The sequence below is a fragment of the Leucopleurus acutus genome (genome assembly GCF_964270905.1).
Source record: "Leucopleurus acutus genome assembly, chromosome: 13".
Lineage (NCBI taxonomy): Eukaryota > Metazoa > Chordata > Mammalia > Artiodactyla > Delphinidae > Leucopleurus > Leucopleurus acutus.
In genome coordinates, this window is record NC_139155.1 from 9,002,397 (window position 1) to 9,020,172 (window position 17,776).

Here is a 17,776-nt window from a genome sequence, read left to right on the forward strand (position 1 = left end):
CCTTTAATCAAAGAAAAACTGAAGACTGACAACTGCAATTAAATAATCCAGATTACAATACCCATATGAGTTGATCGTTCTTTGGATCAATCCTCTCCGGTGATCAACTGATTGGATGGAGAGGTGCAGAACACTGAACTATTTTATGTTTTGAACATATATTTCAATGCATCTATTTTTAAGCTTCAGAGATGAAATATGCCCAAATACTTATCCATATGGAATTATAGTTCCAAAAGATTCTATTTCAAATCTGCACAAATTCCACTCGCCAAAGACCTCACAGGACCATGCCCACCATTTATGCTTGGGAACTATATTCCTCCCACAGATGGAGCAACAAATATTAAAATACACACACATACCCTTTCACTCATTCCTGCTCTCACATACAATACAACACAGCCCATCTTCCTGGTCACAAATGTTTGTTTTCCTTCCTTCAGCATTCAAAAATGTTCACCCTTTCTCCAAGAGAAATTACCCAAGCAACCTTCCAATCACAACCTTGATCTCAAAGTCAAAGATCTCATATCTATGTCAGATCTCAATACACCTTCTCTTGCTCCAGAAGCTACGTACTCAAAAGGCAAGTAATTTATACTCTCCTCCTTCACCCACCCAATATACTATAGTGAAACTAGGACAGGAAAACTGCAATAAAAACTTCCATGTAGAAAAGAAAATCGAAAATACTTATGAAATCTAACTTTGCAGATGTTTCAAGGAGCTCCTGTTCTGCTCATGGGAAATGCTCCTTTATCCGGCCTGGGTTCTCCTCCCTGATATTAGCTGCCTAGTCTGTAGTTCTCCATGGTCTTTGTTCTCTAGGTGGTCCTTTTGCATTATTCACCATGTCCTTATTTGAATATGGCTCTGGACGTTACTCCTTCTCAGGTGTGGACAGCATGCCCAGCCAGCTCCTTGTACGAGAAGTTTGGAGGAATGAAGAGTTCTTTCAAATCCTGATAAATCAGTCTATTTTATCCCAGGCTGGAAGCTCATTTGCCAGCGTATCTTTCACAAAAACAAGTCCTTTTTTCTTTTGATTCCAGCAAATACCACAGGTCAGTTGTCCCATCTGCAGTTCTCTGGGAGACATTCTATTGTCTCTGAGCTACCTGCAGTTGCCTTGAATCTGTGGGATGTTCTGAGAGAAGCACAATCTCATTCTCTTCTCCCTGTGCCATTTTGTTCAGCTTCAAGGATTTATACAAAATGACATTAATTAAGAGCTTTTAGCAACAGGCTTGAAGGCCACACTGTTGAATTGATTCTTGCCTAAGCTTAACCTTAATTGATGTTCGTTGTTCAAAGCCATCCTCAGTTTTATGTATTACCATTTGCAAATGAAAATCAGACCCTGGCAGTCACAGAACTACTTAAATTTCTGTATTATCTTACACATCTTTTTGAAAATTCGACAAGTCTTTTCTGAGTTCATCTCTCTCTTAGGCACTTGTCAAACACACCAATAGCAAACAAGAAATACTAGCTACATACCTATTCATCTAAAAACCACAAGCTCATTCTGTCCATCATCAGCTTTCCAAGGTATTATAGGATATAATGTACCAAACCTTTCAAGACTCCATAAAATGTGTTGCCATCATTCTAACCTCCAATAAGTTTTCTCACCACCTACTTCTGGCACTGGAGCCAATGCAATATAAGCTGACCATACCAGTCAGCTTTAACTAAGTTCTCCTACAGCAACAGACAAATCCAAAATGTCAGTGGCTTATCGCAACAAATATTGATTTTTTTTTTACCCATGTGGATCCATTTGGGTCAGCAAAGGCTCTGCTCCATATCCTTTCCACTTCAGAATTCACACTGAGAGGATGATGTCTACTTTGCACGTGCTGGCCTCATGACATGAGACAAGGCAGAAAAGACACATGGGAAAAGAGGCACGGCAGAGCCCTGTTTGGGCTCATAAAGCCCCTGATGGTAAGTGGCACACGGAGCTTCTGCTCATCAGGCAAAGCAAATGTCACATGTGCCAAGCCTGATGATGATGTGAGAAGAATGATTCTCCTACAGGGAGGGGCAACTGACAGAATTCTTCTTAAAACCATGGCCGTTTTTAAAATTACATGATTAGATGGCTGTATCAGATTTTTGGGAACTAGTACTTTATTAGCCCTGGAAAACTGTGTATTATCACAATTTCCTTGCTGATGATTTAGTCCCAAGCAATTTCTTAAAGCCTGTGTTGGCAAACACAAAGGTTATTTACCACCACTTGCAACAAATGCTTTTATATCAAAACTATTCACAAGAATAATGGCTATGATGAAAATAAAAACCCAAAACCACTCTACATTCCTCTCCTGAATTACTCTTCCACAGTCCAGCCTCACCACCCACGCACACCATTAAAAACTACATATATGTCTTCATAAAAAGAGACATCAAGGATGAAATGCCCACGGACAAGTCAGCCCTAGTGAGATCAGGGACGATGTATGAGCCTCACTGGTCCAATCATTCTATTTTCCTGTGATGTTATGAGATTAGAAAATCTGGTGTGCTTGACTGGGATAGTTTTGATGAAAAATTAAACCTTAAAATGGGGACTGTGTTCTGTTACTGAATTACCCCTTGGAAAAACAATTCCATTTTCTTTTTAAAATTTCCAACTGTTTGGCATTATCTGCAAACAGTCTCTCTAACCCGGGAAGTAATTATTTTTGCCTCAAAAGTTGTCCGCTAGAAGCAGATGCTGTGCCTGGAACCCCATCTGAAGTAATTGCCGCCATGGGGTGGCAGACACTATCACGCTGACAGTGGAGACCGCTTCTTTCAAGAAAAATCTCTTTGTTGTCTGTAATTGCAGCTGAAATCACACCTCCCTGTTGCAGGTGTACTGTCAAGGTATCCCATTCTTAAACATGCCATAAACCATTAGCAAGTTGACCTTTCACGACAAAACAAGATGCCTACATTCTTTAAACATCAGAGAGCGCTGGGGAGAATGTATATATCATAACATGTAATCACAACATACACCATGTTTCTATAATATATAGAATTAAAGCTTAAAACTTAAAACACCAAGTTGTTGTTTGCTTTTTGGTTTGTTTTGTTTTTTTGCGGTACGTGGGCCTCTCACTGTTGTGGCCTCTTCCATTGCGGAGCACAGGCTCCGGACGCGCAGGCTCAGCGGCCATGGCTCACGGGCCCAGCTGCTCCGCAGCATGTGGGATCTTCCCGGACCGGGCACGAACCCGTGTCCCCTGCACCGGCAGGCGGACTCTCAACCACTGTGCCACCAGGGAAGCCCAACACCAAGTTTTAATGATACCTATGGTACCATGCCTCCCCACACGACCAAGCTAAAACATACCTGAAGCGATAGGGCACACGTAAAAAATGCACTACTAACACTACAAAAATGAGCATGTTGTTTACATAATAGTTTCCTCTCCTTACACTTACACTTTTTTGATTTTAATTTTTAAAAATGTGAAGTTTTTACCTCAAGCAATGCCATATGCTAATAAAGAAAATGCTTTTTCTATGCTATGAAATGCAATTTTGAATCTATGTGACATATGTTCCACTTATAAGATACCTTATTTTCCTTTTGGTTGAGTCCCCATTTTAGTTCTTCTACTTGAAATCTCAGTTTCTTCACTTCGGCCTCATTTTGATCCATGAGGTTGTTGACGTGGGTCATTTCTGCCGTCTTTGCCTGGTGCTGCCTGCTTAGTTTATGGTAGGCATGTTGAAGGTCCAACAGTTCCTTTTAAAAGAAAACAGGCATTCCATTATTTATAGTTTCCTCTGATAAAGTCAGAAGAATGGCAACTTGTTTGGGAAAAATAGAAAAGCACTTTAGGAAGAATTCAGATTAGGCATCCGGAACTCTACATTTCTGCAATTACATATTATGATTCGCATATAACTATAGGTGGAAGGTGTATTTCTGTGTGGCTAAAATACAGTGCAACTCTTTACGTGCTTGAGGGAATGACCCATTTTTCATGTTGTGCAAATTTAGTTTTTATGTATGCTTTCCAAAAGAGGACTCTCATATCCATAAATGAAGAATAAAATATAATAAAAATAAGTACAAGAAGAACTGTTCATCTGCTAAATCAGCCTAAGTATTAAAAGTTAGCAGACTATCTGCTTTTAATTATTTTTCTTAAAAAAAATGTTTTGTGCTGCTGTACTCATGCCGTGAAAGGCACCCTCCTGAAACCACACGAATCTGGCTCAGAGACCTGAAGGGGCTGACCCTGGGGAAAATCCAGAGTGAATCCACCATGAAGTGACTGGATCTCCAGTCAATCTTGTTATAATCAACATTCTACAAGACATGAATTGACAGGTTACATTAATTGGCCTCAGATTTCTTACAGCTGCATATAAATCTACAATTATCAAAAATAAAAGTATAATGAAAAGAAACACATTAAGATGCTACTCCTCATGTCTTCAGACTGGCAAGATTATCTGTGATAAAATAATCTGTTGGTAAAATGTGAAGAAACTGAGATTCATTCATGGAAAAACGTTGACAAAACTATTTAACATGAAAAATGCATTAAAACTCCAACCCAGCCATTCTACTTCCAGGACTGTGTCCTACAGATACACACACAGTTGTGTGAAATGCTGTATGCATGTGGACATGTAGCACAGCGTTATTTTTATGTTAATAGTGAATGATTGGAAATGAAGATCATCGTCATAATATCATCATATGGAGCTGATTAAATAAAAAGCCATTAAGCTTTTTAATGCTTAAAATATAATATGGCAGCCTTTTTTATAATGATATCTCTCAATATTCTATTAAGTAAAGCAAAATGCAAAATAGTGTGAAGCCTAAAAAAAAAAGCTGAAGTGAATTTTTTTTTTAAATAAATTTATTTATTTATTTATGGCTGCGTTGGGTCTTTGTTGCTCTGCGCGGCTTCTCATTGCATTGGCTTCTGTTGTTGCGGGGCACGGGCTCTAAGTGTGTGGGGCTTCAGTAGCTGTGGCTCGAAGGCTCTAGGGCACAGGCTCAGTAGTTGTGGTGCACAGGCTTAGTTGCTCTATAGCATGGGGGATCTTCCCGGACCAGGGATCGAACCCTTGTTTCCCGCATTGGCAGGCGGATTCTTAACCACTGCGCCACCAGGGAAGCCCTAAAGTGAATTTTGATATGACACCATTGATTACTAGTAGCCTCCTGGTCTCTATGAAACACAGAACTCCAACCAAACAGGTAAATGTCCTGCAGATGTGAGAAGAGGGTGTGGACTAGAGCGCAGGACCTCGGAGAAATTGCTAACCACTCTCAGGAAGCCAGGAGGAGGAAAAGGCGGAGGAAAAGGCAGAGGAGGGCTCCCACGCCCACCAGCCACCCACCACGCCTCCATGGCAATCTATCAAATAACTGAGAGATTCCTGGAATCTTGCTGCTATTCTGAAAACCCTGGCCCCCATAAGAGTCAGAATCACAACCATTGGTATTTAAACCTGAGCAGTGCCGAAGGGCAGCTGGGAACAGGCAAACTTGGACAGGCAGCTAGACCCCAGTTGATGGGACAGGCTCATGGTCCCTTCCCTTGCCTCACAGTAACAGTGCAGTTTACGGCTTCATGGCAGTGTTTTATCAAATTACATCACAAACCACATTTAAAATGCAAACCGATTTCTCCTTTCTTCTCTTCAGAGTACAATTTTCCAATGCCAAATTATATACCTTATGCTTTCACAGAAAGATATGCAGTAGGGAACACAATTCTATTATTTGGAATGACAATGGAGCATTTAATGAAAGATTTTCTTGATCTGGCAAACAAAGAATTTGCCAAAAAAGTAATGCAGAGCTTAATGGAAGAGTTATAGCAAATCTGTAAAATGATGGCTTTTCCTCAGGAATTATGCAACTACCTAAAAAACCTTTGTGGGGCTTCCCTGGTGGCGCAGTGGTTGAGAGTCCGCCTGCCTATGCAGGGGACACGGGTTCGTGCCCTGATCTGGGCAGATCCCACATGCTGCGGAGCGGCTGGGCCCGTGAGCCATGGCCGCTGAGCCTGCGCGTCTGGAGCCTGTGCTCCGCAATGGGAGAGGCCACAACAGTGAGAGGCCCGCATACCGCTAAAAAAAAAAAAACCAAAAAACAAAAAAAACGCCTTTGTGATTTAGTAAAATTATTTCTCAGATAGTTAATGCTTTGACTTTAGGCTTGTACAATTCACTTAGATTGGTTTAAATGGAGCTAAGTAAACAAAAAGAACCTTTGAAATGTGCATATAGGAAGGGAGGGAGGGAGGAGGGGAGGGAGGGAGGAGGGGAGGGAGGGAGGAGGGAAGGAAAATCATTGCTGTTTGTCAGTACCAATTCCACCCCAAGCATGTGTCATCCTTGTAGGCAGACCTCTAGCATTCATGCTCTACTGCATGGCCGTTTGCAGGGAGGGCCACCTTATTCTCAAGCCCAGGAGGTGGATATGTGTTAGCCAATGTCTGTTCTCTGTGAGTGGTCCCCAAGCCTGCAGCATCAGCATACCCTGAGAACTCCATCCAAGATCTACTGAATCAGAAGCTCAGGAGTTGAGGCCCAGCAACCTTGGGTTTAACAAGCCCTCCGGATGTTTATAATTCAACATAAAGTCTGAGGACCATTAGTATATGCCAACTGTAGTAAACTTTACTCTTGCCAGTAAATGTTTTAGGAAGGTAGATGGAACCTAACCGAGCAATGAAATATGAGACGTCTCCTTGGGTGGGAGGAGGTGATCTAGGATTTTTAAGCACTTAAAAATATACAAGGAAGATGTATGCCTGGAGGTACTGATACAACAGTCTGGGCCAATAGGAGAATCATGCTTACAACTGAGGTCCCCAGACCTGGCCTGGCCTTGGGCACATTTCATTATGAGAAAATATATCAAACTGTATCTATAGCCAAATGTATTTTAATTATGTTCATAGGATACCTTTTACTTTCTATTCTAAAAAGATGAAAACTAGATTTCAACATAGGAGAAAAAAAATTATTTCATTAGTAAGGATATTTAAAAAAAAATCAGTTTAGGGTGAAAGAGATTAGTATTAGCCAAGTACCTACTATCACTGAACTCTTCACATACCTTCTCTGTCTTGTCTTTTCTATTTTCCCCATTCAGTCTCTGAGAGGCTATACACATTGCTTATGGCCAAACTAGCTGTAAATTACTCCTCCTTTTTTCATTGTTTCAAAACAATATCCCGGCTGGCTTTAACCTTGTTAGCAGGCCTTATCTTCTAAGACTTCACAGGTTCTTTGACATTTTAATCCATTAGTTCATCAACACCCCAATTTTACTTTCAGGAGAGAGATGGATTTCTTCCTTAATTCTCAAAACTATAACCTTTGCTACTATAGACTCATTTTTTTGTTATTCTTGTGATGAGATTCCCCCCACCCCCAGTTCTTTCTTTGTATGCACATTAGAGTAAAGGCACTTAGGATCACAAACCATAATCCCCTGTATATGTTTTGTTTGATGCTTTTATCTGAAATCTCAGTTTCCCCTGTAGCTTACTTACAGACCTCCAGTTGGAAGGCATCCAAATAGATGTTCATTTAAAGAGTTAATAATTTGCATATAAAAAGAGAATAAGTCAATAATAAAGATCCATAAGGATTTTTAGAGCAAGCTTATTCTAATATATTTTTAATGGTAGAAATACATAAACCATGATGTGATATATTTTGACAGAGAAAAATCTGAATAGAAATTAAACATATAAAAAATATACAGTACTAGAGAGTATTTGTCAGTATGTAATCCTCTATAAATCCAAAGCTATAAAACTGAACAGTAAATATAATTCACAATCCTTTTATAAGTTGATGTGAATAATAATGTTGAATCGATATAGAAAATAAGCATATACAATGTGTTTGTATATGGATATTTCTGATAGAATAACATTAGTTCCTCAAATAGATTGACTCTGTTTCTAGTGATGTGAAGAATTTGATAGCAGGTTTTAAATTCTGTATATGGCTTATGAAATCATGCATTAGTTTATGCTCTTGTAAGTAAGAATATTGCTTTCTACCTAGAATTAATATTGTACCTGATACCTGAAGTGCTGAAGCTTAACTGATTTTGATTGTGCCAAGCTGCCAGAACTAAAGTACATTTTCTTATAATTTTAAATGACATAATGAAACGCTGGTTAAAAATGAATCAAATAAGTTTATATGCATCAATTTGAAGGAAAAACAAAATGACATACAGAAAATTTTAAAGTATTAAAGTGTTATTATATATGTTGTTTGTTCAATTTTTTAAAAATCCATAGAAAATTAGAAATTTTGGCATCTGTAATTTCAAAAATGCATAACAATACTGTACTGTTATGTAGAGAACCTGAAATTCTCAGTATAATATGAGTCAACTATATTTAATAAAGAGAAACACATAAAATTGGAAATAACTAGCTCATGGTCTGTTGATAGCCTTGTTAGACTCCAGCTGTGAGTAATAACGCTATCAACAAGGGCAGATTTTCTCTTCTCAAAAGTTGACTCAGGCACATTGGGTGGTTATTACAATCAAATCCATCTACTTGAATAAAGAACTCACAAGCTCATCCAAATTAAGTGCATTAGAAAAATATCTTGTACCACCTACTTATAAGGATAAATGTCAGTCTCTATATCTTCAATTCTGACCTCAAGAAATACAGAAATCAAAGGAACGTATATTTCTACAGAATTCAGTGTTATTCATTAACATTTATGATACTTGGTGTCAGATAATAGCTTTAAAATGAGAACTTTTTGTGGTCTTAAGTGGCATCTTCAGAGGGTTCATTTAATATCTTATATGTTAAGTATAGAGTGATTTTAGTGCTCGTTGTAGACTTGACACATTATCAGTGATTCAAGGAGCATTTACTGAGTGTCTACCACATGCCATGTAGACTGGCTTCTACATTCTCTATATAAAAGCAAACAAGGCAGACACAATTTTTAACCTCACAGACATTAGAACCTAGTAGAGGTAATAGATTAAAGACAATTAAACAAGCAAATTTTCCCATTGTGACAAATACTAAGAGATAATCCAATGAGCTAATAAGATAGGGAACTGTTTATGAAAGGTGGATGATAAGCAGGGAGGACATGTTGTGAGGGGATGCTGTCCTGTGCCCTCCAGGTTCTCCTGCAGGATGAGAGGATGTATTTCACCGGTTGCTGGAAATGTCTGATCACAGCCCTTTCCCCTTGGCTATAAGAAGCCTCCTTCCTGGGACTTCCCTGGTGGCGCAGTGGATAAGACTCCGCACTCCCAATGCAGAGGGCCTGGGTTTGGTCCCTAGTCAGGGAACTAGATCCCACACGTATGCTGCAACTAAGAGTTTGCATGCCACAACTAAGGAGCCCACCTGCTGCAACTAAGACCCTGCATGACCAAATAAATATTTTTAAAAACCCAAAAAACAAAAAACAGCCTCCTTTCTAACTCCACACCCCCTTCCTGGGGCAGCCTGGTCATTTTAGAAGTATGAAGGAACTGCTCTTCTCACCTCAATTTGGGACAGCTCCAAAGATCTATGCCAGCTTCAGAGGTATCCAGAGGTATTACTATTATCACTTCTCCCCAGTCCTACTTCTCCCTCTGCCCTTTGCTCTCTGGCCTCTTTCCCCATGGGTGTTGTACTCCCTAATAAACTTCCTACATTTTGATATCTGTCTCAGAATATGCTACCCAGGTAGCACAAACGCCAACATCATGTCCCATGGCTGTCACCTGGGGAGATCTATCCTATAGAATTAAATATCATAGTACAAACACCATGGATGGAAAATAGATGATGGAAACTTTACTAAGAAAGAAATGTGCAAAAAGGGTGCAAAGCCACAATATTGTGGCTACATTGTGGCACTTATATCGTGTGTGTGTGTGTGTATGTGTGTGTGAGGCCCATAGACTGAATATCACACATTGGAGTTTGTGTTTATTCAATGCCATTTGTGCTTATTCAGTACCATAGATACATAAGCAATTGACCAAAAAAAAAGTTTGTTGAGCGTCTACTAATCTCTCATATAATCAGTTATGTCAATATTCCCAATAATATTCAAGTTTTTTAGAAAATATAAAAAAGCTTCATTAACTTTAAATTAAGTCCTACTTTCCTCATCTGTAAAATGCATACAATAGCAATTTCATAGAACTGTAACCTTCAAAAGACACAATATGTGTAAGTCATTTGTGATACATTAATTAAACATAACAGGATAGGTAGAAAAACTGGCTAGGATAGTTTAGTTAGTTAGTTATCAAATGCAACAATAAGGTGAAGTGTCAGTAATCCAGAGTAGATAGAGCATCTCAGCAAATGCCACCACGGACTGGGTTCTTTTTACCTTTCTGCTTTGTCACCCTTAGCTCATACGTGGTCTTTGTCCTTAAGCTTGATGTATTATAATCCCCAAATATCTGCTGAATCTTGCTGGGAAGGAAGTAGGAAGGGAACGAGCAAGGATAAAAGTAGTTTTCTCCAAGTGAAACTTTGCCTTTGTGTTGCTAAGGCAACCTCTCAATGTTATGTTTTCGGGAAAAAAAATGCAAAAAAATTGCACAAAATATTGAGCAGAATAAAAATATATAGTAAAAATCAGACATGTTGTAAACAAACTGAGAAACAACAAAGGCCAAGAGATATTACAGCACAGACGGATTGTGGGAAATAAAAACGTATAAAGAGAGGAACTAAGAGTAAACTTATAATCAGCAACAACAAGAACCCTTATTAAATCCAGTAATGTCTTCAGTTGCTGAGTAACCTAGAATTCTAAGCCCAGCTAAACTAATATACGAGAGGCAGGGCAAAATCAATTTTTTTTTTTTGCGGTACGCGGGCCTCTCACTGTTGTGGCCTCTCCCGTTGCGGAGCACAGGCTCCGGACGCGCAGGCTCAGCGGCCATGGCTCACAGGCCCAGCCGCTCCGCGGCATGTGGGATCTTCTCGGACCGGGGCACGAACCCGTGTTCCCGCACGAACCTGCATTGGCAGGCGGACTCTCAACCACTGCGCCACCAAGGAAGCCCCAAAATCAATTTTAGTTTTAGGCAGAGGCAGGATTTTCCATCCACGTATTCTTGATGAAAGAACTCAGGATGTTCTCTAGGAAGTTATCTTTCTACAGTTCTTTGAATTCATCAAATCCTTTCCTGTCTCAAAGTATTCGGACATGCTTTTCCTTTCGCCTACAAAGAGCTTTTGCAACTCTACACTCACGTGGCTCCTAATTTACATTCAGGTCCCAGTTTAAATAGGATTTCCTGTGAGACGCTTTCTTGATTACTCAAATGTGAATAATGGTTCACAGTATTATTTTTAATTATCATTCAGATACCTGTTCATTTCCTTTATAGTCTTCATTGCATGTTGAAATTTATACCTGTTTGTGCATTTACTTAAGATTGCTTTATCCTACTAGTCAATATATATTTAATGCACCTATATCTGTAGAGTAGAAACAATTTAGAGTTATGTGGAAATGTGAAAATTAATTAGTTGTCAGGTCCATAGAAAACTGGAGCTCTAATTGTAAAATTTTGGAAGTAATGAATATACAATGCAAACTTTAGAGAGAGAAAGCTGTTGCTAGCAGAAAAGATACGATCTCAATTTAACTACAAAAAGATATATATAAAGATATATATATCTTTGTATATGGCAAGCAATCAATTCAAACTGTTGGATAAAGCATACCAATATTATCTGAGGAAAATTGAAGGAATGAATTATTAAGGATAAAAATAATCTATTGATACAAGTACAAAAAAATGAATTGATGAAGAATTGGTCTATTGGTAAACAAGCAGAATAGTATAGAAAAACTATGAGCCAGCCTAAAGAAAATTTTAAAAAGAACACCTTGAAAATATACAAAATTGGAAATGAATTGGTATTTATATCAGATTAATAAAGTAGGAGTAGTTTTGTTAAGCCTTGCCTTTCAATGGGGCACTGAGACTAAAGTCCGCCTGATGGAATGTGGAAGGAACTGGTTTATAGCTCTTCTAGCTCTAGCAAGGAGATATCCCATGGGAACTTCCAGGATGTCCCACTTCCTTACCTAAGTACCTAGAACTGAAGGGCTACAGAATGATGAAGCTAAAAGCTGACAGTTACAGATCCCTGAGTCACCACATGGAGAAGAAACACCAAGGAGAGCCTCCTGGCTTCACTGGATTAAGAAATGAGCAAAAAATAAACTTGTATCAGCTGCAGAGATCCGGAGTTTGTTGTAGCGCTTTATCCTTACTAATAGTCTAGCACAATAATATTAGGTTACACCAATTGACATGCTTAAAAAACATTTTGATTGACTAATTCACTGGCAGTTTCAGTGCATAACAAAGGTTACTAGGCTTTTAGTCATTTTTAAATTGACTCATTTTACAAAAAGATGTCTGTCTCTCAGATACACCATCAGGGTCATAGGGACAGAGCTTTTTTTGGTCTTTTCCTTTTAACTGTATAGTTCATCAATTATCTGTAGTGTGTTAAATAGTGCCTGGACACTGAAGGTGCTCAACAAATGATAAATGAATATACTTACAATATGTCTTACTAATTGGTGAAGCAAACAACAAAATGTGTTTATGATTCTAGATTGTATGCAGGCTGGATTGTACTGTGCACAGGAAAAGGAAGAGTCTCTTTACACTCATTTCCTTTTAACAGCAAGCATTCATCACCAATTCAATCTACACATAATAAAGTTTTGTAATAGTTGGCAATACATTAAAATAGTTATTACAATACATATCCTGACTCTGTGTGATATTTAAAGATTTCTAAAGAATTGCAAATACGGCTATTAACCCTACGGCTAAACCATAAGTTGCAAGTACAATTTAGTTCTCATACAGCATCCTTTGTCTCCAGAGAACATACAAATATTAAGTTAAACCCTGAATTGTTAGTCACCAAAATTGTAGATGGAATCAGAAGTTCTTTTTCTATTTTCCAGGCTCCCATGGGGGGGATAGAGAGAGAGATCACTGACTCACACTCAGTGGGGAATGCATCACTCCCACACAGTTTTTTCTTAAAGCCATGCACACTTAGCTAAGTAATGCTTTATAACCAAACTTTCCAACCTTCTCTCTACCCACACTGAGAAGAGCCCTGTAATTGTACAAAGCTACAAATGTTCAGAGAAAATACTTTTCTGTGGAAAATATTTCATTTCATTTGATAAATCAGGGTTTCTTCAGGTCCTCCGTGCAGCCCTTTTACATGAAAGTGGTTCTGCATACAGCAAACTCTCCTAACAGATAAGGGTATTGCTTTTGCTCATAATTCTAGGGAAATAAATAATTTAAATAAAATACATAGATTTGTGTGTTGAGTTTGACAGACCCAATAGCCAAACAATTCCTACTTCCATTCGTGGAAAAGAAAGAGCAGAAGGGTCAATAAAGGCAAGAAAAAGGAAGTGATCAGAAAGGCCAATAGACATAAAACCACAGTGAGTGTTCATAAAAATTAATAGGAAATAATCCAGAGATTAAGATAAAGATAGAAAAAATTCTCAGAAGAGGAAATATAATAATCCAAGAAATGAAAAAATATTAATAAGGATATCGATATAGAAATGGTAAGAAATACACTCTCATATACCACTGAAGGAAGATGTAAATTTTCATGACATTAAGATAATTTATGAAAATATATCATCAGTTCTTACCTCTGTCCAAGATTTTATAACAAGAAAATTATTCTAGGAAAATACTATATATATATATGTATACATATATGTGTATATATATATGAATATATATATGAATGAAAGTTTTATGTTCAAAAATAGTCAGTCTTCATTATATCTAACAATAATATGTTAAAAAGTAATCTATATGATCGGACCCTTACTGAGTAAATTATAATTAATCCTTATACGGTAATATTATAAGCCCTTAAATTATGTGCGAAGAATTTTGATGATGCAACAATAATGAGGCTATACAATGTGGAATAACAAAGCATAGGCACAATTTTATGTACATGACTCCAATTATGTATGTATGTATGTATACACCACAAAAACACACAGTAACAAGACATACATGAAATAGGGTTTTTACTTTTGTCCAGTTTTACGTAAGACCTCAACACTGAACTCCTCTCCTTCTAAAACAAATGACAAGAAAAATAAAAGTGTGGTAGAAACCTGGTCCTGCACCCACTAGGCCCTGCCCACCTGGAGGGTGTGTAATGGGCGGATCATAGGTGGACAGGGAGACCCTGGGAAGGCCTGTTATCTGAGCCCGGGGGCAGTTTCTCTCCTCTGTCCTGGGAAATGGAATGGAGTTACCTGCCCCACATGAAGACACATCAATTTTTCCAGAGAAAAATCTTAAAAATGTCCCCTGGTGTTTGGGGGACAGATTGATTCCTCATTCATACTAGAAAAAGTATAAGCAGCCTGTTGCTATAGAGCAGGGAGGTGGTGCTTCCCTGGCAATTGCCTGCCCTTTCAGAATTTCTTGGAACAGGAAGGCATAAATGTTTGGGGGTGAGTCTGAGTGGCCCCTGCAGAGAAGAGCTGGATTTGCATCATTTTAAAAAAAGTCCCCCACTTTAAAGGACCAGTCGGGTGGGCGAGATGACACCAACAGAAGAATCCCACATGGAGTGGATTCTGGGAGAGCTCAGGGTGATGGTAGGTCAGGGGCTGACTGAAGAGGCACTGCGGCAGAAGGGGCTGGCCTGGAGCACCGTTCCTGAAACCACTCCAATTCATAGGACTGCTCCCTCCTCTGTCCTCTCTTCCAGCCCTGAGAAGTAGAAGAAAGCCTATCTAGTTGGGGCGGGGGTGGTGGTGGTGGTGGGGCAACGTAGGGAGGAGGGAGCAGAAGATCCCATCCTCACTGCCTGCCACCTGGTCTGATGCCAAACTGCGGAAACGCAGAAGCTTCAACCCTGAGGTCTACAAACGGAGGGGATTTAACAGAGCGTTTTCCATCTACTGGACACGCCCTCAGAGATACAAAGTGCATGTTGTAAGAAGGAAGTGGTTTCCTCTTAACTCATTTCTGTATCTTTTTCAGCGCCTGCAATGTGTAATATTACATGTGGATGATGTTTCAAAAGGAGTATATCAAGTTGAAAGATGAACTGTTGACGTAGAAAAGATTGAAAAGTGTTTTTTTGCTATTGCATTCCTAAAAATATTGTATAACTTGTTATTAAATAAATATTAACCTCTAAAATGTTACTCTTTCCTGGAATACAAGTGGACCATCATTTTCGACAGAGTATTTGCTTTGGGAACAAGATGAGAGATCACAGGTGTACAGATTGAGTGTGCCTTTTACTTTCTGTTGAAATAACCAAACTTAGATCTAGAACCCCAAAGCAACTCAGTTTTCCAATTTGATCTGAGAAAGATCGAGCATATTTTATTCACAACCTCAGATTGTCTCAGAACTCAGGAATTAAACACCTATTCATAGCATTTATTAACATTTAATCCTCCAGATTGCCTCTATATCCAGAAATAATTATCTGTTACCTATATGAAATTATCAAAACTACCCTATAGGTTAACGTTAATTGGCACATTAAGGTGATCTCATAGGGAGTCTGGAAATATAAACCAGTTTAATGAGTGAAAAATTAAGGCACACAAATAAATCCTTCAGTGTGGAATAACTGAACTGCTTCTCTCCTCTCATTGTGTTGGTGTTTACAAAAGAGAAGCATTAGAAGCCAAAGTTAGGTAAAACATTAAAATCAAATTAGGAAAACAAATAAGTTAGTTCATCTAAAACTAAAAGTAAGTATCCCCATACCTAATTTCCAAGGGTTGCCTCTTGTACAAAGTGGGTCCCTTTGTGGTTGCCGTCATGAGTCATGAATTCAACAGTGTGGTATTGCGTGGGTTAAGGAATGGAGTTTCTCAGGGAAACAGCAAGTTGGAAAGGTTGGATTCACAACAGAAAAAAAGGCATGGGTCCCACACGTCAAGGAAAACCTCCAGAGCTAGAAACACTGTTTGGATGTGTCCTCCAGTCAAGGGACGGCCCTTCCTCCTGCTCTACTTAGCCGTCTGGCAGTTGGAACCTGGGTGCTGCCTGTCGACACAGATAGTAAGTACTAGTTGCCCAGAACCTGGAACGTTTGGGTGGCTCACAGAGAGCCAGCTGATAACTTTTGAAAATGTAGTGAGCCCTATGTTACATGTGTGACACATTCCTGGCCAAGGGAGCTCACATTCTACTAGAAAAATGAGATGAGTTAAAATACATGAAAATAGAATACGGTGAGTGCTGTGTCAGGGCTGGGAATGGCTGCTATAAACACAGTTGGAGAAAATCCGAGTGACTTTCCTACACGGAGAACTTATTCTAACTACTGTTATTCATGTTAAATTTACTTGGGTCACTGGTAGTTGCTATCATCTCATTTGCTCTTTTTAAATTTTGATGCTAAAAACAGGAATTTAAGAGACTTTAACATCTGCCATCCCTACTTGATAAATGTCCTTTATTTGTACATGTTCTTATCACCTTTGAACAGGCCTAAGTCTCAGAAGGGAAAAAGTGATTCTACAAATATGTTTTTGATTCTTTTTTTTGCAACTTTAAGTATCCTCCCAAGTTCATAATTGAAAATTAGGCCACAGACATTGTTTGTATACTCTTTTTTTATATTTTCATGCTATAGCTATTCAATAAAAATCACTCATGCAAAGCTTCTGTAACAAAATTTAAATATAACCCTTTACATACAAAATTGAACAGGGTTAAAAGGTCCTATACTAAACATTATACAAAGCATTCTGGGCTCTAGATACTGCTTCATCTGCTCTGTTTATATGGCATATCTTAAATATACATGCTCTGAAAATACTTTGTCAACTACCTATATTGTCAATAGACTCAATATTTATAATTTCAATGGAATTCTGTTCATAATTTTTAAATAAGTGAAATATATTAGTGGTTATTTCAGTCTGTATAAGCCCAAGTGTTACACAGATACTAACACGGTCTAACACAATTGCAAGAAAGAGTTTCTTCCACCATGAAAATGGTATATTTCTTCCAAAGGCACAAATACACTTACAGATGCAAAAGTAAGGCAATGAAAAATGCAATTCTGTTACACAAGAAGGCAATTTTCTTCTAAATTCCTTTATGTGGAAAATTTTCTTGAAATGCTATAAAATCAATATAATTGGAATTCATTTTGATTTGATTGTGACTTTGTTATTATTCAGAATAATTTTCCCTCCTTCAAAAATACAGCTGTAATTATTCCCCAGTTAATAATTGTACAAGATCAGTTTCGTATCATCCAAAAATCAGACGACTAATTATCTAGCATTTTGTTAAATTAACTTCAACTTGTAAATATGAAATCCTGCTTATTTTAAGCCTAAAAAAACCAGTGAACAAGTTTCCTCTTATCAATAATAAATGTTAGCTTCTAGTAAACATCTGGTAATTGAGTATGTAAGGTGATACATCATAATAAAATTTTTTTTTCAGACTTTTCACTTCAAATCATGAAAGAAGAGGACTTGGTTATTATGCGTTTCATGCATAGTTGAGAAAAAATATGCATATTGTTGCATATGTAGTTGAGATGGATCCAGTCCATCTGGTCACAGGCTTGTAAAATAAGAAAAGTTGAAAACGTTTGTGTTCAAATGTCCAGCTACCCCCATTTTCTGTGACTTTTATAGGGTCAGTTCATCTAAGGTTAGGGATAAACTATCCCTGCAGTTGCATCAAACCATT

The 17,776-nt window shown here is 38.2% G+C and overlaps 1 protein-coding gene across 1 annotated transcript in view; it reads right to left on the reverse strand.

Moving 5' to 3' along the window:
* CCDC102B (coiled-coil domain containing 102B) overlaps positions 1-17,776 on the reverse strand; it is a gene marked incomplete at both ends in the record, with an annotated part of 224,691 nt that overhangs the window by 22,887 nt on the left and 184,028 nt on the right. The window contains 1 exon segment of the mRNA XM_082852681.1: positions 3,581-3,751. Coding sequence (XP_082708807.1) covers positions 3,581-3,751 — 171 coding nt within the window.